Genomic DNA, 23,881 nt, shown 5'->3' on the forward strand with positions numbered 1-23,881 from the left:
GCCTGGCTATGGAAGACCTCTCATTCTGTCCAGGGAAAGAGGGGATCTGTTCTGGGATTCAGGTTGGTGATCAGTGAAGAATTCTCCATGAAGCCCAGCCAGGGGGTATCCACAAACCTACAGAGGGGAAAAAAAGAGGTTATTTGTCCCTTACAAGGAGAGCTGAGATCCATCAAACCGTCATCTAGAAGAGTGGGCCTTTGTGCTAGAAAGCAGTACTGGAACAAAAGTACCCCTGTTGCCTGTTCCAGAGAAAAATGCCTGCTCTTGATGAAAAGCATTAGAGGTCCTCTGTGTAGACATGCCAGCAATCCAGGTTCCTGAGCTGGGGATACCTAATCCTCTTTGGGGTCCCCGCAAGAGGTCTGCCAGTATCCCCCAAGTCCAAGTCTGATTCACTTGGAGCTCAGTCATCCGTAGTTGGGGCCCCTGGCCACATATCTCACCTCGTCAAAGGCAGAAGGAAAGGAATGATTTTAAGCGTTAGACAAAAACAGGCAGCAGTGGAAGGCAGTTCTGGGAATCCAAGGCTCTGTGTTAGTGATTTTTTGTTTTTCTGCTTTTGGACTGACTTAAAACAATTCCACCATATTATCCAGAGAGGACAAAGTTAAATAGAGGACAAAGCCATAGAGCTTCCTTCCCAGACAGTTGGTGTGGTGGGAAGAACATGGAGAATAGTCAAAGGCCTGGATTTCCAGCTGGGCTGCTTATTAGCTGTGCCCTCCTGGATAGGCCAAAACCTCATTGCCTCATCTATGAAATAAGCATGATAATATATATGTTGATTATACAAAGATGATTTCTGGAAGGACATGTGGAGAGAGGAAACTGAGGTCAGGGGTTCAAGGAAGACTTACATCTCAGTATATCCTTTTTTATTTAATGTTTATTTTTATTTATTTTTTTGAGAGAGAGAGAGAGAAAGTAGGGGAGGGGCAGAGAGAGAGACACACACACACAGAATCCAAAGCAGGCTCCAGGCTCTGAGCTGTCAGCACCACAAGATCACCATCTCAACCAAAGTCGGATGCTTAACCAACCAAGTCAGAGCCACCCAGGCACCCCACTTTTGAGTAAATCCTAATGTTCAGCTTAACTGTTTAACCTTTTTATCCTGTACCATTTAATGACATATTTTTTAATTTTTTAAAAATTTATTTCTGAGAGAGAGAGAGACAGCATGAGCAAAGGAGGGTCAGAGAGAGAGGGAGACACAGAATCTGAAACAGGCTCCAGGCTCTGAGCTGTCAGCACAGAGCCCAACACGGGGCTCAAACCCACGAACCATGAGATCATGACCTGAGCAGAAGTCGGACACTCAACCAACAGAGCCACCCAGTTGCCTCTTATTTTATTTTTTAAAAGTTTATTTATTTATTTTGAGAAAGACCAGGGAGGAGCAGAGAGAGAGGGCAAGAGAGAAAATCCCAAGCAGGCTCCACACTGTCAATGCAAAGCCTGACATAGGGCTCGAACTCACAAAGCCATGAGATCATGACCTGAGCCGAAACCAAGAGTTAGATGCTTAACTGACTGAACCACCCAGGTGTCCCCATGATATTTTAAATTTAAACTGAACAGAAATAACAATAGTAATAACAATATCTGTGTCACAGGAATGTTGAGAGAGTAAAAACACATAAGGTCTACAAAAAGCATTGTACAGAGTCAAATGCTACAGAAGGGTTAATTTTATATAAACGCTTAATTTTGTGTAAAATTTTAATTTTCTAATTTTATACAAAGGTTTAATTTTATATTCTTCGGGAGGGAAGAAGAACATGAAGGGTTCTCATAAAATCCTCAATTTATAAAGAAGCTAATATTTATTAAACCTCTAGTGTCCTCAGATTATTATAAAACAGATATGGTTGGTTTTGCATATAAAGTAATATATAGTAGAAGTGAGAGGACTAATCCATAAACTCTTACGACATTAAATAAAGGTAGAAGGAATTGCAGACACTGCTTGGTGCAGCTTCCTGTTTGACACACAAAGAAACTGAGCTCCGGAGAGGAGATGTGAAGCTCTCAACGTGACACAACTAGTGAGTAGCCATACAGGTGAGCCTTCTCATGCCCCATTCTTTCCAGCATACCATGCTAATTAGCGACACAAACACATGTATCTTAAAAACCAAAACAGGGGGCTCCTGGGTGGCTCAGTCGCTTAAGCATCCGACTTCAGCCCAGGTCATGATCTCGCAGTTCATGAGTTCAAATCCTGCATCAGGCTAGTTGCTGTCAGCTCAGAGCCTGCTTCAGATCCTCTGTCCCCCTGTCTCTCCCTCTCTCCCCACCCCCTCCCTCTTCCTCTCTCTTTCACAAAAATAAACTTAAAAAACAAAAACAAAAAAGGAACAAGCAAAAGGAGAAGTGTAGAATATGCAAATTTCCTTCTCTGCACTTGATTCCTGTAACTGTCTTTCCACCATCTGCCTGCAGCCGCCCTGCCCCTTGCCAGAGCACAACTCCGTAGCAAGCCCTCTTGACTCTCCTCAAGAAACTTGGAGGGTCTTGGGGCACCTGCGTGGCTCAATCGCTTAAGCTTCCGACTTCGGTTCAAGTCATGATCTCACGGTTCGTGGGTTCAAGTCCCGCGTCAGGCTCTGTGCTGACAGCTAGCTCAGAGCCTGGAGCCTGTTTCACATTCTGTGTGTGTGTGTCTCTCTCTACCCCTCCCCTGCTCGTGCTCTCTGACCCTCAAAAATAAATAAAAAACATTAAAAAAATTTTTTTTAATTAAAAAAAAAACAAGAAACTTTGGAGGGTCTCTCCCTTCCTGGTGCGCCTGTGTTGTATAACAGAGCTGAGCTGGCATCCCAGCTCCTCCCTCCTTCCTAATCACATCATTTACCTTCAGACCGGGACATCTGAGTTTCTTCTCAGTACTGGAAACTTGTCAGAATCCAGGGTCTCAAAGAGTGAGTCTGAAGCTGGACAGCAGGACACACCCCATTCTCCTGTCCCCAGGTCCCCTGTGGAATCCTAATTCAAGGCAGGGTCGGGTGTGAAGGGCATCTCAGGGGAAGAATATCCGATCCTTGCTAATACCCACCTCTAAGAAGCTTATCAGGGCATTGTACAAGCTCTGGGTGCCAGTGCCTCTGCCACCCTGAGAGGGTGGACCTTCTACCTGGGAACCAGATGGGCTCTCTGATGGCCCCCTGCAGTCAACAGGGAATGGGGGAAACTTGTCAAACTTGGCTCTCAGCTCTAGGAATGACAGATTGTGCAGGGTTCCCATGCTTAGTGTGAAGAAAAGCCTGGAAAGATTCGGAAGGCTCTCTGAGGTAACCAAAAGAAAGTACCTGGGGCTTAAGAGAGCAGAAGACCTCAGTTTAACACCAGGCTCTGTTCTAAACGTAATGTAAATGTGGAGATAATATCCCTTCTACCTGTTTGTAGGTCAGATATGAGAATCAAAATTCAAAATGAGGGAGTATCTGCTCAATTTCACTGTGAACCTAAAACTGCTCTAAGAAATAAAGTTTATTTAAAAATATGAGAGGGGCACCTGGTGGCTTAGTCAGTTAGGCGTCCGACTTAGGCTCCGGTCATGATCTCACAGTTCATGGGTTTGAGCACCGGGTCGGGCTCTGTGCTGTCAGCAAGGAGCCTGCTTGGGATTTTCTCTCTTTCTCTTTCTCTCTCTCTCTCTCTCTCTGTCTCTCTCAAAATAAATAAATAAACTTTAAAAATAAAAGTTTTTAACCTTTGGGGGAGAAGGCACTGACAGATCTCCCCAAGCAAACTGGGCATCCCAAGATACCCAAAGAACCATGCCTCCAGCTCATGGCCAGAGTTGCTGAAGTGAAGGTGGGGTGAAGCAATGGGAATTTATGACCCAACCCATTGACCTGGAAGCCATTTTAATCATTCACCCGGCTTTGCTGGATACTTACTAATTGCTCCTTTCTCCTTCCCTGTTTCCCCCAGGGTTATAGAGAGCATGCTGTTTTGATCTTTTTCATCTGAAAAAGCAGGTAATCCCTCACAGCCTCAGCCCTGCCCTACTTTATCCAGAGTGGCCTTTAAGAGTGAGAGGGTACCCAGCTCCCCCTGCTGAAACACACCGGGGTGCCCACCCCCTGTGGAAGCACAGAGATGGGGGCTGACCTCTGCTGTTACCACATCCTTGCCTTCAGACTGCTGCAGGCAGCACCAGGTCTAGTTACCTCTCTTCTCACAGCGGCTCACAATCTCCATGTGGCCCAGAAAGATGAACCAAGGAACCCAATTCACAAGGTGGAATTATGAGATTATGAGAGATCTTTTTTTCTAGAATAATTTCTTTATGTGTTTACAGTGTTATTTGTGCCATACAGAAAATTCAAAAAAACAAATTCCCAGAAAAGGAATTCCTTTTCTCATATACTTTTTCTTTCTTTCTTTCTTTCTTTCTTTCTTTCTTTCTTTCTTTCTTTCTTTCTTCTTTCCTTCTTTCCTTCTTTCTTTCTTTTTTTAGAGAGAGGGAGTGAAAGCTGGGGAGAGGGGCAGAGGGAGAGACTCTTAAGCAGGCTCCATGCTCAGCCTGGAGCCCCACACAACGCTCAATCACACAACCTTGGGATCATGACCTGAGCAGAAATCAAGAGTCAGAAGCTCCACCAACTGAGCCACCCAGGCGCCCCCATTTTTCTCACCTACTTACAACTAACTGTTGCCAAGGAGTCCTTTCGAGTGGCTAACCTAAAGCTCACTTGCAGACAGTAAGACTATTCCTTCTGTCTTGTTCTCATGGGGTTATAGCACATTTAAAAATTTACCAGGCTATAGAAAAATGTGCCACTCAACCAAGAGTGGAAGCATTGTCTATCCTAGCACGTCGAATTTCGGCAATGTCTTCTCCTGTAAAATGAGGGTGATAATGACACTACCTGCTTGGTAGACCTGTTGGGAAGATCAAGTACATTAATACGTAAAACATGCCAACAGTCTCTGGTACTGTTGTTATTCTCCTTCTGGAGATCATAGGCTGCTGGGTGGGCAGCCAGTCCCCGTGTTTTCCATTGTAACAACACTGTACTGTGTACTAAGCATAATCACCTGATCTGCGTTCTGTATCTCTTGCTAGTTAGCGGCTCTACGAGGGGGACAGGGACCTTGCCTGCCTTATTCATGACTGAATCAATCCCCAGAGCCCACAACAGTGTCTGGCGCCCAATAAATCTATTTATTGATGGAATGAAAAAGAACATCCCAGTGTGGCCATACAGGAACCCACACAATACCAGTCTGATTAACAACTCCCCATTAAGTAAATGAGAAACAGCCTATTAAGTAAAACTCACTGTCAATCTGGGGCATCTGGGTGGCTCAGTCAGTTGGGCCTCTGACTTAGGCTCGGATCATGATCCCACTGTTCATGAATTTAAGCCCCATGTCAGGCTCTATGCAGACAGCTCAGAGCCTGGAGCCTGCTTCGGATTCTGTGTCTCCCTCTGTCTCTGTCCCTCTCTCACTCACACCCTCCCTCTGTCTCAAAAATAAATAAACATAAAAAAATAAAAACAAAACTCACTGTCAATCTGATTTTGACAGTGGCTTATGTGGCTCAGTCAGTTAAGCTTCTGACTTCAGCTCAGGCCAGGTCTCCCAGTTCACAGGTTCAAGACAGCTGAGAGCCTGGAGCCTGCTTAGGATTCTGTGTCTTCCTCTCTCTCTGCCCCTCCTCTACTTGTGTTCTCTCGTTTTCTCTCTCAAAAATAAATAAACTTAAAAAAACACACACACAAAGGAATACCAGCTGAAGCAATAGTGAGATTTTCCTTTCTTATCAGTTGACAAAGACTACAAAATGTATTATCCAGTGCTGATGAAGTGTGTCAGTCTGGTACAGTAGCACAGAAGACCTTGTCAAAGTCAGATCATGTCCCTGTTCTACTCCAAACTTTCCAGTGCTTCCCCACTTCAGTCAGAGAAAAAGCCCCCACAATCGTCTACAAGGCATTGCTTGTAAGAGCAAAAATTGAAATCTATCTAAATGTCAGTGGAAAACTGATTATATAAATGGTGCCATATCTTCCCAATAATCAATCATATAGCAGTTCAAAGGAATGAGGGTGATGCCTAAGATATACTAATAAACAAGCAATAATAAAAACACGATGTAAAACAGTATATATAACATTATTGCATTTTGTTTAAAAGTATTATATACTTGAGGCACCTGGCTGGCTCAGTCACAGGAGTACATGATTCTTGATCTTGGGGTCATGAGTTTGAACCCTACATTTGGTGGAGAGGTTACTTAAATAAACAAATGAACTTTTGAAATTTTAAAGTATTATATATTTAATACTATTATCTATGCATATATACGTACATAAATACATGTTACACACACATAGAGGTAATGTTGCAAAAAAAAGTATGTATAAATGGCTGTACTTTTGTCTCCAGTAGTTACAGAATGAGCAAAACCAAACAAAAAATTCTCTGATACTTCATGCGTTAAAGCCAGTGATTAGAACCACATTTTAGGAAGTGAGATACATATTTCATACTTTTAGGAAGAGAAATACTTTTTCACTTTATACATTTTAAAACTGTTTGAATTTTTCCCTTTAGAAATGAATTACTTTTAAATTAAAAAAATAGTTTTGTTTTATCTGCTTTTTCGTTGAAAGATGCTACCAAAGTGTTTTTTTTTTTTTAATTTAAATCCAAGTTAGTTAACATATAGTGTAATAATGATTTCAGGAGTAGAATTCAGTGATTCATCAGTTACATATAACACCTAGTGCTCATTCCAACAAGTGCCCTCCTTAATGCCTATCACCCATTGAACCCATCCTCCAACCCAACACCCCACCAGCAGCCCTCAGTTTGTTCTCTGCAGTTAAGAGTCCTTTATGGTTTGTCTCTATCTCTGTTTTCATCTTATTTTTCCATCTCTTCTCCTATGTTCATCTGTTTTGTTTCTTAAATTCCACATATGAATGAAATCATATGGTATTTGTCTTTCTCTGACTGACTTATTTTGCTTAACATAATACATTCTAGTTCCATCCACATTGTTACAAATGGCAAGATTTCATTCCCTTTGATTGCCAAGTAATATTCCACTACATACATATGTGTGTATATAAACCACATCTTCTTTATCCATTCATCAGTCAGTGGACATTTGGGCATTTTCCATACTCTGGCTATTATCAATAGCACTGCTATAAACATTAGGGTGCATGTGCCCTTTCGAATCACCATTTTCGTAACCTTTGGATAAATACCTAGTAGTGCAATNTATCACCCATTGAACCCATCCTCCAACCCAACACCCCACCAGCAGCCCTCAGTTTGTTCTCTGCAGTTAAGAGTCCTTTATGGTTTGTCTCTATCTCTGTTTTCATCTTATTTTTCCATCTCTTCTCCTATGTTCATCTGTTTTGTTTCTTAAATTCCACATATGAATGAAATCATATGGTATTTGTCTTTCTCTGACTGACTTATTTTGCTTAACATAATACATTCTAGTTCCATCCACATTGTTACAAATGGCAAGATTTCATTCCCTTTGATTGCCAAGTAATATTCCACTACATACATATGTGTGTATATAAACCACATCTTCTTTATCCATTCATCAGTCAGTGGACATTTGGGCATTTTCCATACTCTGGCTATTATCAATAGCACTGCTATAAACATTAGGGTGCATGTGCCCTTTCGAATCACCATTTTCGTAACCTTTGGATAAATACCTAGTAGTGCAATTGCTGGGTCATAGGGTAATTCTATTTTTAATTTTTTGAGGACTCCATACTGTTTTCCAGAGTGGCTACACCAGTTTGCATTCCCACGAGCAGTGCAATAGGGTTCCTCTTTCTCTGCATCCTCATCAACATCTGTTGTTGCCTGAGTTGTTAATTTTAGCCATTCTGACTGGTGTGAGGTGGTATCTCATTGTGGTTTTGATTTGTATTTCCCTGATGATGAGTGATATTGAGTATCTTTTCATAAGACGCTACCAAAGCTTTAAGAGGGGGAGGGTGAGCCTGGGAAGATAGAGGCAGACGTATATCATGAGGAGTCTTTAACAATTTAGAGTTTTGTAACACTTCTCAAAGGAGAAGTTGTTCCAAATAAAAAAGTTCAATTCTACCTTCTTAGACAAATGTAATATCAAATTTTCTCTGCTTTCCGTGTTGATTTTTTTTTTTCCAAATAATCTCTTCCTTCCTATCTTCTTTCCACAAATGCATACTCAGTATCACATGCCAGACCCTTGGGAACCAAGGCTCACCCCTAATTATAGAGCACAGATGAAATTAAGTGGAACTGGAATTGTATAAAAATCCTTCTTGTTCAGTGAGTCTATTATTTTAGAGTAGAGAGAAGCTTTGTAATGTTCTCAAATGTTGTGGAAGAAACGATTGAGAGCGATTAAAAGAGAGGGTGTTACAGTTTCTTCATCAAATACCTTGCAAGGGAAAAAACTATGGAGAGAGGGAGAAACCTACATGACCAGAGACTTCAGAGATTGCATTGTCTGGATCATTCTTGGATCCTGACTCAAACAACTGAAGTGTAAAAAAAGTAAAATTTATTTTTTTATTGTTTTTTATTTTTGAGAGAAAGCATGAGAGTATGAGTGGGGGAGGGGCAAAGAGAGGGGAGGAGACAGAAAATCCGAAGCAGGCTCCATGCTCAGCACTGAGCCTGATATGGGGCTTGATACCATGACTGGGATCACGACCTGAGCTGAAATCAAGAGTTGGATACTCAACCGACAGAGCCATACCATGTACCCCAAATTTATGACATTTATGAGACACCTGAATATTTTAAAACTGATTGGGCATTTGATGATACTAGTAACTTAATGTTAATTTTTTAAAATTTGATAATATATTGTGGTTATTGTGGTTTTCTCTTTAAAGTCCTTCATTGTCAAGAGAATGCAAAGGCAAGCCACAGACTGGCAGAAAACATTTGCAAAACACATCTCTGATAAATGTGTTACGCCGAGAGACACAGAGACCAACCGAGATCACTGAAGCTGAATTAAGGGAGTCTTTATTACCGGCCAGGACCGCACAGAGTTAACACAGAGCTCTGAACGTGCAGCCCTGAGTCCAAGGACTTAGGGCTTTTTATAATGAGCAAGCAGGCAAGTGGGCGGAAGCAGAATTGAACGCTTATTGTAAAAAGGCTACAAAGTGAGAAAGAGAGCAGCCCTTATCCTGGTGTGTAGGAAAAATTTTGTCTTTCTGAAGGCAAGATTTAGGGTTGTAGGGGGGGTCTCAAAGGAATAGCTATTACCTCAAGGGCAAAGTATGCCAATCATGTCGTAAATAACTATTAACAGGGACCATTAATCCTTACTTCTTGTTTGTTTTACTTTTCTTGTACCTGGGGAATGTCATGTAGCCCCACCCACCCCCCTTCCCGAGTGCAGGCCTAGAAGGTGAACTCCAGGTCAAGATGGAAGGACTGAAGCTAAATTCATATGTAACAAAGGACTGAGGCTAAATTCATGTGCCACAAATGTTATAAAAAATATACAAACAAAACAACACGTAAAATACAAAAAAAAGAAACAATGTGATTTTAACATGTGCAAAAAACCTGAACAGACCTTTCACGAAAGAAGATATACAGATGGAAAGTAAGCCCAGGAAAATATGTTCAACTATTGCAGGATTCTCGCTCAGAGAGTCGTGACACCGAGGCTTTTCTTTCCAGGAAGCAACTTTATTCGTGCCGGCACCGCTCAGTTGGGTTCATACCCAAAAGAACGGAGTGGCCCACATCATATGGCATAGGTTTTTTATACATTTTCTATTTCTTTGTCTCCCATATATGGTAACACACATAAACATGCAGTCTGATTAAGTTGTTTCAGTTTACAAGAACATGGGGGATGTAGGCAGCTGGACCCATATCTAGGTGACCTTGATGTCTTCTCTCTTCATTTTTTTTTCTTTCTCCTTAGGGAGGGGTTCCTACCACACAACCTCATATGTCATTAGTGAATTGCAAGTGAAAACAACAGTGAGATAGCACTACACACCTATTAGTGAAGAGCCTGAAATTAAGTCCTCCATTAAGAGTAACCTCGGGCTGCACGAAGCCCAGTTCCAGGGAAAGCTTCAGCTGAAGCCACCCTCAGACCACTCTCGGATCAGCCAATCAAAAGAAATGTGTAACATTCCTGTGGTTTGAGTCAGGGCTGGGAACTGCAGGTAGTTACTCTGTACAGACTAGCCAATCACTCACCGCTTGCCTAACCCCAGGTAGGCCCTTTGAGCTCACCTTATAATTGGTCATTTTCAAAGGATTCTCAAAGGTCATGATTGGGTCCTGCCAAAAGTAACAGATGCCTCACGGATACTGAATGGTCAAAACTATAACCATGGGTGCTGTACAATTATAACTGGTGCTTATGTGATGATGCAAAATGTACAACGTGTGCACTGTAACACCCCCATCCCTTACCCCATAAAAACCCTGCTCGCCATTGTTCGAGGCTTCTCCTTGCTGCCGCTGCGCCCGGTAGACGAGTGAGCCCCTGCTCGAGCTTGTAATAAAGACCCTTATGTACTTGCATCTGTGACGGCTCCTTAAGGGTCTCAGGGGACTCACGATTCGGGCACAACATTAGAATGGCCAAAATCAAGAACACTGACACCACCAAATGCTGCTGAGGACTTGGAGCCGCAGAAACTCTCATTCATTGCTGCTGGGAATGCAAATTGGCACAGCCACTTCGAAGGACAGCTAGGGAGTTTTTCACAAAACAAAGCATACTCTGACCACATGACCCAGCAACCTCTTTCCTTGGTATTTATTCAAATGAATTGAAAATGTATGTCCACACAAAACCTGCACAATGATGTTTGTAGCAGCATTATTCATAATTGCCCAAACTTGAAAGCAATCAAGTATTGCTAAGCAAAAATAGCCAATGTGAAAAGGCTACATATCATATGATTCCAACACTACAACACTCAGGGAAGGGGAGAACTATAGAGACATTAAAAAGATAAGTGATCACTGGGAATCAGGCAAGAGGGAGGGATACAAAGGTAGAAGACAGAGGATTTTTAGAGCAGTGAAAATATTCTGATTGGTGCTGCAATGATGGATATCTGAACTCCACCTCTGAGCCCCAGTACTTAGCACCTATGAGTGACTTAGTATTTCTGTCACTAACCTTTACTTTGCCACTCTGACTTTTAAAGCCTCTGTTGACAGCAGCCTACTGTTCCAAAGCAAAAAATATATATATAAATGAATTTAAAATGAAAGGATGATAGATTACGCAAAAGAAGTTGTTTATTGATTCTCTTTAATGTGTGTGTGGAAACATTCAAATGAGGGTCTCTGGAGTGGGGAAAAAGAAACTCATTATCCAGCTACACTTTGAAAGGCATCTCCTGTAAGACCTTCTAACTCTTTATGCTGATTGACGTCCCTAATTTTATATTCACTGAACAATCTTCCAGTTTTTAATGGCATTCTACTAAGAATTTAAAAATAAAAACGAAAGCACTTAACAGTTGCCCTAAGTGATGCAGCCCCCATGGGCTTTAACCGTTCAATTTTAGGAAATCACCCTTTTGCTTCCCCAGTCTCCTGAAAGCCTGTATTCAGAACTAGGCTACCAAAATCTGATCACCCATCAGCAAACTACTAAACTAAACTTAAGCTTTAGGACTGGGGAAGGTAAGGAGTCAGCCCCCCCCCGCCGGGAGCTGAGCTGGGACTACCAGAACAGCGACCCTATGGCTGAGTCATCACCACTTAGGTATAACTAGATGACTCCCTTGCCCACACATTCTTGGCCACATCCCTCCCACTAAGGAAAAACTTAGAAATTGTGACTAAGTACGGGTGCCTGGATGGCTCAGCTGGTTAAGCATCTGACTTTGGCTCAGGTCATGATTTCATTGTTCAGAGTTTGAGCCCCGCATCTGTCTCTCTGCTGACAGATGGGAGCCTGGAGCCTGTTTTGGATTCTTTGTCTCCCTGTCTCTCTCTCTGCCTCTCCCCCAGCAAGCACCCCCCTACCGCCTCTCTCTCTCAAAAATACACATTTAAAAAAATAAAAAAAAGAAATGGCGACTAAGTAATCAGAATGCAGCCTTTCTTACTCATTATGCCCAAGCATAGTAAGGTTGTGAGACAGTGAGGCTATAGCCAAGTTGGGGAAAGAAATTCTAAAGCAAAAAGGACAGTCTGTAGGTCCTTGGGCCCTGGTGCTGGCAGGAACATTCCCAGGGACTGACTCCTCTTCTGCCACTTTGAATATAAGAAGGAGACAGGAAAGAACTACAAGTAACTGTGATGAGGGAGCAGAAGGAGGGCTGAGGGCAAAGTACAAGCTAGCACCCCCTCCCCCTACAGGTGGGATATGTGTGATATTCCTCAGGCACTCCTGGCTGCCCAAGGACAAAGGAAAGGACAGAAAACAAATGGTTAAACTGATAGGGTCTCCATCAGTTTATAATATCTTAGTAAATTACAAGGAGAAGGCAATCTTATCAATAACCTAATCTCCAGGAACCTATAAACTCAGTTTCCTGGAACCCCAACATTACCCCTCCATAGTGATATGGGGAACAAAGGCAAGAAAGAAATGGCAGGTAAAATTACATTTCCTTATAACCTGCAGCACATTGACAAATACTTGAGGCTAGCAGGGTAGAAACGGTTTCTCCTATAACTGAACTCCCTACTGTCTTAACTAATGCTAGAGGGAAAAACACTTTAGCTTGACAATAGCTAGGCCTCCAGAAATCTGTGAGTCTTTCATATGAAAAATCCCTTTAAGAAACTTCCTCTTGGGGCAGTGGATGGCTCAGTTGCTTAAGTGTTAAGCATCAGACTCTGGCTCAGGTCATGATCCTTGAGTTGGAGCCCAGTGTTGGGCTTTGTGCTGACAGTTCAGAACCTGGAGCCTGCTTGGGATTCTGTATCTCCTTTCCTCACTCACTGCCCCTCCCTCTCCCACTCATGCTCTGTTTCTCCATCTCTCAAAACTAAATAAACATTTAAAAATATTTTGTAAAGAAACTTCCTCTTGACTCCACCTCCTCAGCCCCATAGCCTATAACGAGTCACTCTTCACAACCACAACCACAGTGCAGCTCTTTCTGCCCACAACCCTGTTCTCATGCTTTAATAACATCACCTTTTTGAACCAAAAAAGTCTTCAAGAATTCTTTCTTGACTGTCAGCTCAGAACCCCCATCACCCTCAAACCCTATTAACTGGACCCTGTACTTTCCCACAGAACAAGCAGTGAAAAGTCAGACAGGGTGGTTCAGTTCAAATTATCTTCCCTCCTTGACTCAACCTCCCCCCCCTTCACCCCATCCCACCAACTAAATGAAAAAAGAAAAAGAGGCAAGGCCTTTTTCTGTTCTCACTTGTAACCGATGTGGTACAACAGGATTCTCTGAACCACAACTACCCCATGGCCTGATGGCATCCATTCAGGCCTACCTCTAGCTGGTGTTTCCTGGCTCCCTAGGTGGCTAGAAAGTTACTTCTTGCCCCCTCAAGTACCTGGTGGAGGCACAGGCTGCTGTGGGACACCAGGTGGCCAGACGTGAGGCAGGCTAGGGCCGATGGTGCCTCACAGGAAAGTTTAAGTGCAAAGCCCTCAACAGTGCACCTGGCATTGTAGTGAAGGCCCGCTGAATCTTCCCTCTGCTTCCGTTAAAGGCGGGGGGCCGAGATAAGGTGAGTCTTGCGCTGAGGAGACCAAGAGAGAAAGTCTTGACTTGTAAACTGGCTCAGGTCAGCTAAAAAATAAATAAATAAATAAGCGTGCTTAGCGGGCAGATATTGCAGTTAATAAAAAGTTTGGAGAGGATTCTGTCAACTGGTTCCTAGGACGTCAGTGAGGGGGCTGAAAAGTGCGGGCGATTAGGAACAAGTGTCGGCGAGGGAGAGGCTGGTACACCAACAGGCCTAGGTGCGTGGGGCGAGAGGACTGTGCAGGGCTCGGTTACCAGAACAGGGATGAGGTGGGCAGGAGGCCGGGGTAAAGAGGGAAGCACCCAACAAAGGACGGGGAGGGAAGGTGAGATGAAGGCGCGCCCTCTAGCGGCCGGGCCGCTCCAGAGCCCTGCCCCTCAGGCCTTAAGGCCCCGCCCCAGCCCCGTGCGCAGTATGGCTCCGGCTTCCCATCTGTCGCGCGGCCCTATAGTTCCGGCAGTGGTGCGCGGGCGGAAAGCTTACGCAGACGGACTGTGTTGGTGATGGGCGCTGGGTGAGTGGGGGAGGCCACAGGTCTCGCGCAGTCCTCTGTTCCTTGTTGGAGCTGCAGGAGAAGAAGGGGTCGGGGGGGGAGCCAGCGCCGGGCCTTCCCGCCGCCCCGCGCAGTCGCTGCGGCGCCAGTTCCGGGCCCTGTCGCGGCCTCTGCTCCCGGCCTCCCCGCGCACCGTGGCGCGGGGTTGTCGGCCGCGGGTAAACACCAAGATTTCAGCCCCCGCCTGGGCCCTGCTCGTCCCCTCTACCCATGAGAGACTTCCAGATCAAAAATTTTGTTTTGGACTGATTTTAAGGTAAAACTACACCTCCCATTTGCGACTCAAATGCTGGAGTGCTGTATTTCCAGGCTGGCGGTTTCGAGATGAAGTCGTAGCCGAGAACCCAGGAGGCACACCTCAGGGTAAGGGAAGTCAGGCTGACACAGAAACCTAAGGGTAGCTCATAACCTACCTAGAAATTACCTAGAAATACGAGTGTAATCAAAATGCTGAGAACCAGTTCTTTACGAATGAGCCACTTGTCACCTGTAGAGAGGAATTGCAAATGTGTACTTAATGTGACTTGGCATTAAGGCCAAATCAGGTGGCTAGGGTCTACTCTGCGGTAGATTGACCTTGAGAAAGAAGCCCCACAGTTGTCCTAAGCATTGTATATAAACAGTCCTTATGGGAAAAGGCAGAGGGAAGGGGGGAGGGCAGGCGGGAGGGTGAGAATTAGCTCGAGCGAGAAATCCTTGATGTTCTCACAGATTTGCTGGGGACTGTGGTGGGCAAGATTTTTTTTTTCCTTTTTTTAAATGGGGGCTAGGCTGCCTGAGTGAATCATCCTTCAAGAACATGAAGTTTCCTCTTTTACTTATGTGCTTACAACCTAAGTACTAAAACGGTTTCCCATGACTTTGCCACTGTTAAGGTGCATTGACACACTACATTAGTAAGGAGAAAGCCAGCACTAGAGGTGTTGGCGGAGACGGCAAGCCTGCCAGCTCTGGTCACCCAGTCCAGTGTTACAGCCGAGACTTCGTGGGCTAGAGAGGATTTCTTGTACCTGATCTGAATCTTTGTATCCTATTTCCCGGTTTCCTCTAAGAGTTGAGGAAGTGCTTCCCGTAATCCCCAACATTCAATAACAGATAGGCCTCTGTGCATGAATAGGTCTCCCCTTGGGAGCTGGATAAACCCTACTTGTGGGCAGAGGCATAGGCGCCCCTAGTTATCTCTGATTGAATGAGGAGGAGAGAAAGAAATGTGTTCTAGTGTCCAGAGTTAAAATTTATCATGTGTTTTGCCAAAGAATTAATGTTACACCTGATGATGAGGGGCAGTTAGTCATTAGCAAACATTTGTCAAGCTCATACTGTGTGCCAGTTACAGTATGATTGGTCCTGAGGAGACCATTGGTGGGCAATGCCCTTTTATTGAATTTTTGGCCTAATGTAGTGTAGGTGAACCAATGTTGTGCAGGATCTCACCTTTTGAACAACACAGCTAAGACCCAGAAAGGAAATAAAAAAGACGTAAGAGGTGAAATATTACCGAGTTGATTCGCCTAAGCCGGTGCATTTGACAGGAGAAGAAACCCACAGACTCTGAGCACCTGTTTGACTGCGAATGCAATTTTAACAGGCTTGATTACCTGGCTTTCCAGCCCACAATAGCCAAGAAGTAGCAAATTAGAAAGAGGAGGATGATTACAGGGGGTTACTCAGGAAAGTGGAATGCAAACTCATAGGCTAAAAATTAATTATAAAAAGGCACTAAAACAAAGCACATCAAACTGGATACCTTGAATATAAGACATTGTTGTGTTTCCTTAGAGCATTGTTTCTTTGTATGTTCTACGTAAGCCTTGTTTTCTGGGACCTTAATAATATGTAGAAAAGGGTTAAACGGAAAACACAGGGTTAGCAAATTGAACTGGATTCTTTGCTCTGGTACTTTTCAACGTCTTTAGTAAGTCCTGAACTCGTTTTTCTTGGAGCATTTCTCCAGAACAGTGTTCTACAGCACATACTTCGGGGAATGTTGGTGTAAAAAATCCATCAGCATAGCAGGGTGTTAGGCAGTGTTGGTGTTTAGAGTGGAGATGCCAGGTCATCAAAAGAGTAAATTATGGAAAAAAAAAAAAAAAGAGAAATTATGTTTAGCACACAGTGTTTAATGAGGCAGAGAAGAATACACATTTTAATTCTGTCCATTAAAATGGTTAAACGTGGAATTTTTTTTAAGTTTATTTATTTATTTTGAGAGAAAGAGAAAGCGTGAGTCAGGGAGGGGCAGAGAGAGAGAATCCCAAGCAGGCTCCGAGTGTCAGTGTGAAGCCCAACTTAGGGTTCAGACCCCAGAACCACAAGATCATGACCTGAGCTGAAGTTGGATGCTTAACAGACTGAGCCACCAGGTGCCCCAACATTTTAGAATTCTGAGGAGTCTGGAAAAGTAATTTGTATCTCATTTAATCTTTACTGATGTTAGCTACATGAGGCATTACTGTATTTGAAATGTATCTCAGGCCACTATGTGGGAAAAAGGCTTTTCCTACTTTTCTTGAGTCCCTGGCTCCTATTTCTAACATTGCTTCCATGAACCAAAGTGTTTTAAGTTCCCAACAGCCTCTTTAGAAATGGAATTTTAGAGTATCACACATTGACAGCTGGATACTTTACTGAAACAAGCAGTCTGGCTACTGTTAAGTGTTTTTCAAAAAGTCCTAAAACAGAAATTAGTAAATATTTAATTTTTAATGAGTATTAACCATCCAGAGTGTTCCCTAATTGTGTATATGCAGTATGATTTTTATGAAGTTGTAATCAGTTTAGATACATAATCCTATGACCTGCTCTTCTCAGTTACTGGTACTTCGTGTAAATATTTTTCATATTTACATATGTGTCTTTTATTTATAGCTATATGAGGTTTCATTATGTCAGTAGAATGTAGTCTGCTTAGTAACAGTAGCAGCAGGCTGTGTCCCCATGAGCAGGTCTGTATATCTGTGAACTTTGTTCTTTATTTTTGAGAATAAAAATGTTTTCTTTATGCTAATTCTCAATCCATAATTTTAAAGAACTCTGTTTTCTCCATTCTGCATATTGACTTTTATACACAATTTCATGAGATAATGCCAACTGTCATTCATATTCTTTAATTTTGTTCTTTTCCTTCACTTAAAGCACTGTTGACCGATTTATGTACAGTGCATACTACTGAGTTTGTTGCTTTTGTAATGCTTAATGATTTCCAGCTTTGTCTGATTTGGATTATGACTCTACTAGCCTTTTCATTTTTATATGTTGCATTCATTTTAATAAAAAAAAAGGGTACCAGGTGACACAATAATTAAATAAACATAGAAATACTGCTGTATTGATTAAGATAGTAACAATGCCCAGGACCCCTGGGTGGCTCAGTTGGTTGAGCATCCATCCGGACTCCAGCTCAGGTCATGATCTCACAGCTCATGAGTTTGAGCCCTGTGTCAGCGATGTGCTGACGGTGTGGAGCCTGCCTGGGATTTTCTCCAACCCCTCTCCCCCAACGGCCCTCCCCCTGCCATGCATGCCTCTCTTCTCTCTCAAAATAAATTAATAAACTTTAAAAAAATATTTAATTGTGATCCTTGACTTATGGCCTTTTAGTGGGTGATTCTAGGAGTTTTCCTCACAGTGCAGTAAATTAATCTGCTTGCTTCCCTCCCATTGAATTCTCCACGGATGTGTCTTCAGCTCAACTTGAATGAGGTTTGCCTTCATTTTTGCAAAGTTTGGTTAAAATTGTGGTGGGGGAAAAAAGAAACCTTTTTCTCTCTGTGACATGTAAGACCTAATCATACTTATTTTCTACAGCATTTCTCTGTTCATAGCTGTGTGTTTGCACTCTGACTGGGAACATTGGGATCATTTTCATCATGCCAACCGTGGTGGTAATGGACGTATCCCTTTCCATGACCCGGCCCGTGTCTATTGAGGGCTCCGAGGAATATCAACGCAAGCACCTAGCCGCCCATGGTTTGACGATGCTGTTTGAGCACATGGCCACAAATTACAAGCTTGAGTTTACAGCCCTGGTGGTTTTTTCATCACTCTGGGAGCTGATGGTTCCCTTCACAAGAGATTACAACACCCTTCAGGTATAAAAAGGAATAAGTTATTACACTACAGGGCCCAGATTTTTAGGGAGGAGAAAGAACAGTGTTACCATATTGCACCGAATATTTAGAACTTGGGATTATTTAATGTTAAGTCTGTGGGTAAAATATCTATAAAACAAAGATTCATAACCTATAAGCCTTATGCCTTTGGAAGAGCTATGAGTTTGAGCTGTGAGTTGTTACCTTATTTTCTTTTCTCAGTTTTCTGGAAGTTTCTTTGGAAAGGAGAACATGTCAAGATGTAGTGCCTCGTTCCCTAAATTCAAGGTCTTTAGGTGCAGTACTTGATTCTTACCTATTTTCCTCTAAAATAAAGAGTTGAAAAACCTTCATATAAAAACCTTTATTCTAGAATAATTCAACATTCTATTTCCTCTCCACTAAATAGCTTTGATTTACAGATGCCAAGAAATTATAGTTTTTAAACCTTAATTAACAGGTGTTAATTCAAAAGATGTCTGTGAAATGCCAAAGAATTTACTTTCTGACACCATCTCTAAATCATTACTATTTCCTGCAGTACCTAGCACAGTGCCTTGCCTATAGTCAAATTAAAACAGTTTAGGGGTGGGGCGCCTGGGTGGCTTAGTCGGTTAAGGGTCCGACTTTCGCTTAGGTCATGATCTCGCGGTTCGTGGGTTCGAGCCCCGCGTCGGGCTCTCTGCTGACTGCTAGCTCAGAGCCCGGAGCCTGTTTAAGTCTGTGACTCCCTCTCTCTCTGACCCTCCCCTGCTCACGCTGTCTCTCTCTCTCTCCTAGAAATAAGTAAAACATTAAAAAAATAATAAAAAAAAGTAAAACAGTTTAGGGGTACTTGGGTTACTCTTTTGGTTAAACATCCGAATCTCAATTTTGGCTTAGGTCATATATTAGGGTTGTGAGATTGAGCCCTATGTTGGGCTCCACACTGGAGCCTGCTTGGGATTCTGTTCTGTCTCCTACCACTCATGCACATGCTCTTTCTCTTTCTCTCAAAATCAATCAATAAAAATAAAATAAAATAAAACAGTTAATTATTGCTGAGTAGGTTAGAAACCCAGAATCAGTGTAATTTGAGTTTTTCAAATATAAGTAATAACATTTTGTTAAATCATTTCTTCTATTATCTCACTACCTTAATGTTACCCAAAAGCTTTTTAAAAATTGCAGTGGACTTTTTTTTAAGTTTATTTATGTTGAGATAGAGAGGGACTGAGCATGAGCTCAGTGTGGAGCTCAACACAGTGCTTGACCTGGGGCTCGATTCCACAACTACAGCATCATGACCTAAGCCAACATCGAGTCAGACACTTAACTGATTGAGCCACCCCAACACCCCTGCACTGGATTTCTTATAAATCAGTAGTAAACTAAGGGTTTTTGGATGTTTAGCAGTTCTGAAATTTAAAAAATTACTATCTAAGTTGTGTTCATAGTAATGGTTAAGACCAGGAGCCCTGGCATCGGATTGAGCGGTTATAAATCTAGACCCTGCTACCTCTAGGCATGTAACTTCGGAAAGTTACCTCATCAATCTATACCTCAGTTTCATTTTAAAAATAGGTTAATAATCTATAATCTGTACCTTATGGAGTGTTGTGATAATTAAGTGCATATAAAGTGCCTAGATTGGTGTTTCGGATATAGTTAGTACTCAGTTTTTGTCATTTTTTGAATGTGTTTAAAAGTTCTTCATTTTAGTTACTTTCTTCAGGATTCCCTTATAAAGCTATGAACTTGGTGGATTGTTCACTCATACTTGATAAGAGAATGGAATGAAGGGAAGCTGTTTTAATTGTCCTTTGTGGTTGAGAAAGCCTGTCTTACTGTTTTTCATTTAGAAACTATAGAAACACAATGTCCCCCGTGTAATATTCATGCTTTGAACAGTTTATGTTGTTTTCTAATAACAGATTAAAACAGTAAAGAATAATAAGCAATTTTATCTTCTATTCAATTAGGAAGCACTAAGTAATATGGATGATTATGATAAAACCTGCTTGGAATCTGCATTGGTTGGTGTTTGCAATATTGTTCAGCAAGAATGGGGTGGTGCAATTCCTTGCCAGGTAATGATCAATTCTTTTTCATTGCCCTAAGTTAAAACCATTAACCACTGAGATGCTTTGACTTTCTTTAGGCTCTGACACAGCATGCATTGTAACTTCTATAAACTACATTATACACGATTGGTATCTTTTTAAAAGAAAGCACTGAACACTACCATGCTCAGAAGACAGCACAATTATGCCTTGAGGAAAGCGTTCTCCTAGTAAATTGGCTTATTACAAACTAGTATTGTTTGTATAAAACATGAAGTGCTCACGGTAGAATTTTAGAACACTCCCTAGAAGGGGTAATTATAATTTTGAATGCTAGAATTATAAACATCACTACATTATGCTCTGTTTTTATTATCTCACTGTAGCATTTATTTAGCAAACCTAACCATCTCAACTGAGTTGTCTAAAAATGGGAGGAGTATGAATGTCATATAATCTATTGCCCTTCACTAAGAGTCCACAGCAGGTCCACATTAGCACCAAATCAGAACAGAGTAGTAGGATAAAAAGAGAATTGGAAGTTTGCTATAAACAGGTACAGACATACCTCAGGGATATGGTAGGCTCAGTCTAGACTACTGGAATAAAGCTAATATTGCAGTAAAGTGAGTCAGATGACTTTTTTTGTTCCCCACTACGTATAAAATTTTTTACACTATACTGTAGTCTGTTAAGTGTATGATAGCACTATGTCCAAAACAATATACATATCTTAATTAAAAAATACTTTATTGCTAAAGTGCTAACCATCAGCTGAAAGTTGTAATCACTGACACAATCACCATAACAAAGATAGCAATAATGAAAAACTTTGAAATATTACAAGAATTACCAAAATGTGGCACAGAGGCACGAAGTGAGCAAATACTCTTAGAAAAATGGCACCTATAAACCTGCTCAGTGCAAGGTTGCCATAGACCTTCGATTTGTAAAAACCCTGAATATGCTTGTGCTTTGAGAAGTGGTAGCATATTTTAAAGGAGAAAACAAAAAATCACTAATAGGAAAATTATAATCTACAACAGGAGTCAGCAAGCTTTTCCTTTTTTTTATGTTTATTTATTTATTTTAAGAGACGGTGTGTGTGCACACACATGAGCAAGCACAAGCTGAGGAGAGGCAGAGAGAGAGAGAGAATCCCAAGCAGGCTTTGCAGGGCTCAGTCTCACAAACCATGAGATCATGACCTGGGCTGAAATCAGGAATCAGACAGTTAACCAACTGAGCCACCCAGGCACCCCAACAAGTGTTTTCTGTATTTTAGATGTTGCAAATATCTGTGACAACTCCTCATTTCCACTGTTGTGGCATGAAAGCAACCATAGATAAGAAGTAAATAAGTGAAATAGATCTGTTGCAATAAAATGTTATTTACAAAAACAGGCAGTAGACCATATCGTGTGATTTTTTTATTATATGGTCAAACACAGATTCTTTAGTAGTGTCAGTGGCATAACTGGTATTTATTTTTTAATTAAAACTAAGATTGTGGTTGCCTGGGGGGTGAGGGAAGGGTTAGGGGATTGACTCAAATGAAGCACTGGGAAAATATAAAGTGACAGTACTGGTCTTTGTCTTGATTGTAGAAGTGGTTGTTCACTGAAGGCAATTGTTGGAATTCCTAGAACTTTATACTAACAAGGATCAGTTTTGTTGCATGTGAATTCTATCTCAGTAAACCCAACCTTTTTTTTTTTTTTTTTTCTTTTTTTGGTCTTATTGTCATCCACCCTGTTTGACAGAGTAAGAACTCATGGGTTAATGAAGACCCTGGGCTGTTACCAAAAGCTTAAATCACTGTAATAAATGCCATAAATGCCTTTTGATCAATTTCTTTTCAGAAATAAACATGTTTGGCACCTTCATAAACATTTATTTGGTAAATTCGTGCATACAGAACATCTAATGTCCTAACAATATACTGAATAAATGAAATTTTTTGTCACTATCTGCTTTGCTACTTCTTCATTTTATTTTTTTAATTAATTTATTTTTATTATTTATTTTTGAGAGACAGAGCGTGGGCGGGGGGGTAGGGGGCAGAGAGAGAGGGAGATGCAGAATCTGAAGCAGGCTCCAGGCTCTGAGCTGTCAGCACAGAGCCCGACATGGGGCTCAACCTCACGAACCACAAGATCATGACCTGAGCCAAGTCGACTGTTTAACCAGCTGAGTCACCCAGGTGCCCTTTCTTCAGTCATTTTAGAGGAGAAATTCAGAAAATATGTAACAAGCAGGATCTTGTGCACCATGCAGACTTCTGCCTTTTAATATTTTTTCTTCCTTTGCAAAAGGAAAGCACATCCTAAGATTTGCTTGAAGAGTTTTGGAGTGAATCAGATCCAAAACACTGTGCTAGGTGTGGCAGCTATTAGTGATTATTTTTATAATCCGTTGTGATCAGTAGATTTGTTTTAACATGGAATTTTATTAACCAGGGTTTCAGACAGTGGACCATGTCTTTGTTATCTGAGTAAAGTCTGTCTCATTTTGATATTACATGAAATATTTCCATTATCACAAACATCTGGAAAAAGTAGGGGCAGAAGTAAATCATATGTAGCATTTGTTCATGGAAGAAGAAATTGCCTTTTATTAAATTGACCGTCTTCCCAAAAGATGATATCCCTCCAGGAGACTACCATCGAGCATTCTTGGGCTTTAGAAATAAGTGCCAATCTTGGTACTTCACATAGTGTAGTCACCTAATACTGCTTTAATGGCTGTTATTATCACGTTACAAGTCTAGGATAGGAAAAGCCAAAACAATCCTCCTCTGAAATGCTTGGAAAGTCTGTCACCCTGTAGGATGACTGAAGCAATGAGGAAATGATTTGTACTGTCTATTTGAAGCCTTTTTCAAATTACAGGTTGATTAAGAATGTATTTTATTTTATTTATTTAAAAATTTTTAAATGTTTTTATTTATTTTTGGGAGAGAGATAGAGACAGCATGAGCAGGGGAGGGTCAGAGAGAGAGGGAGATACAGGATCTGAAGACAGGCTCCAGGCGGCGAGCTAGCTGTCAGCACGGAGCCCGACGCGGGGCTTGCACCCACAAACAGTGAGATCATGACATGAGTTGAAGTAGGATACTTAACCAACTGAGCCACCCAGGCGCTCCTAAAACACTTGTCATTTTAATTGACTGGGTAGAGTTTGTCATTTCTAAAAACAGTGTCAAGATTCAGATTTTCTAGGCTCCATGTAAAATAGATCCTCATGTCATTCTTGACATCCAGTGACGTAGGGACCAACTCCTTAGCTAAGAGATTGAGTTCTAGTTTTAATGCAATTAAGTAAGAATTGATTATATGATTTTTTTAAGTGTTCATAGGTAGGTACTGGTTTTTATGTTTAATTAAATAAAATACAGTAAAACGCATAGATCTTAAATACACAGTTCACCGAGTTTTGACAGATGCATACATCTGTATAACTACTGCTCTAGTAAAGAC

General features: G+C 41.7%; 1 protein-coding gene across 5 annotated transcripts in view; it reads left to right on the forward strand.

The window, feature by feature from the left end:
* The first annotated feature begins 14,154 nt into the window (after positions 1-14,154).
* Positions 14,155-23,881, forward strand: part of INTS14 (integrator complex subunit 14) — a 30,217-nt gene continuing 20,490 nt past the window's right edge. Inside the window, exons 1-4 of one of the 5 annotated variants that reach the window (XM_077746958.1) lie at positions 14,206-14,230; positions 14,579-14,632; positions 18,077-18,360; positions 20,322-20,429. In XM_077746958.1, coding sequence (XP_077603084.1) covers positions 18,139-18,360; positions 20,322-20,429 — 330 coding nt within the window. In that variant the 5' untranslated portion in view covers positions 14,206-14,230; positions 14,579-14,632; positions 18,077-18,138. Of the gene's footprint in view, positions 14,633-18,076; positions 18,361-20,321; positions 20,430-23,881 lie in introns of all 5 variants that reach the window. The other 4 variants (XM_077746974.1, XM_077746966.1, XM_077746950.1 and 1 more) reach the window with 4 other exon arrangements.

This window comes from Crocuta crocuta, unplaced genomic scaffold (assembly GCF_008692635.1).
Source record: "Crocuta crocuta isolate KB4526 unplaced genomic scaffold, BGI_CrCroc_1.0 scaffold130, whole genome shotgun sequence".
In the NCBI taxonomy this organism is placed as follows: domain Eukaryota; kingdom Metazoa; phylum Chordata; class Mammalia; order Carnivora; family Hyaenidae; genus Crocuta; species Crocuta crocuta.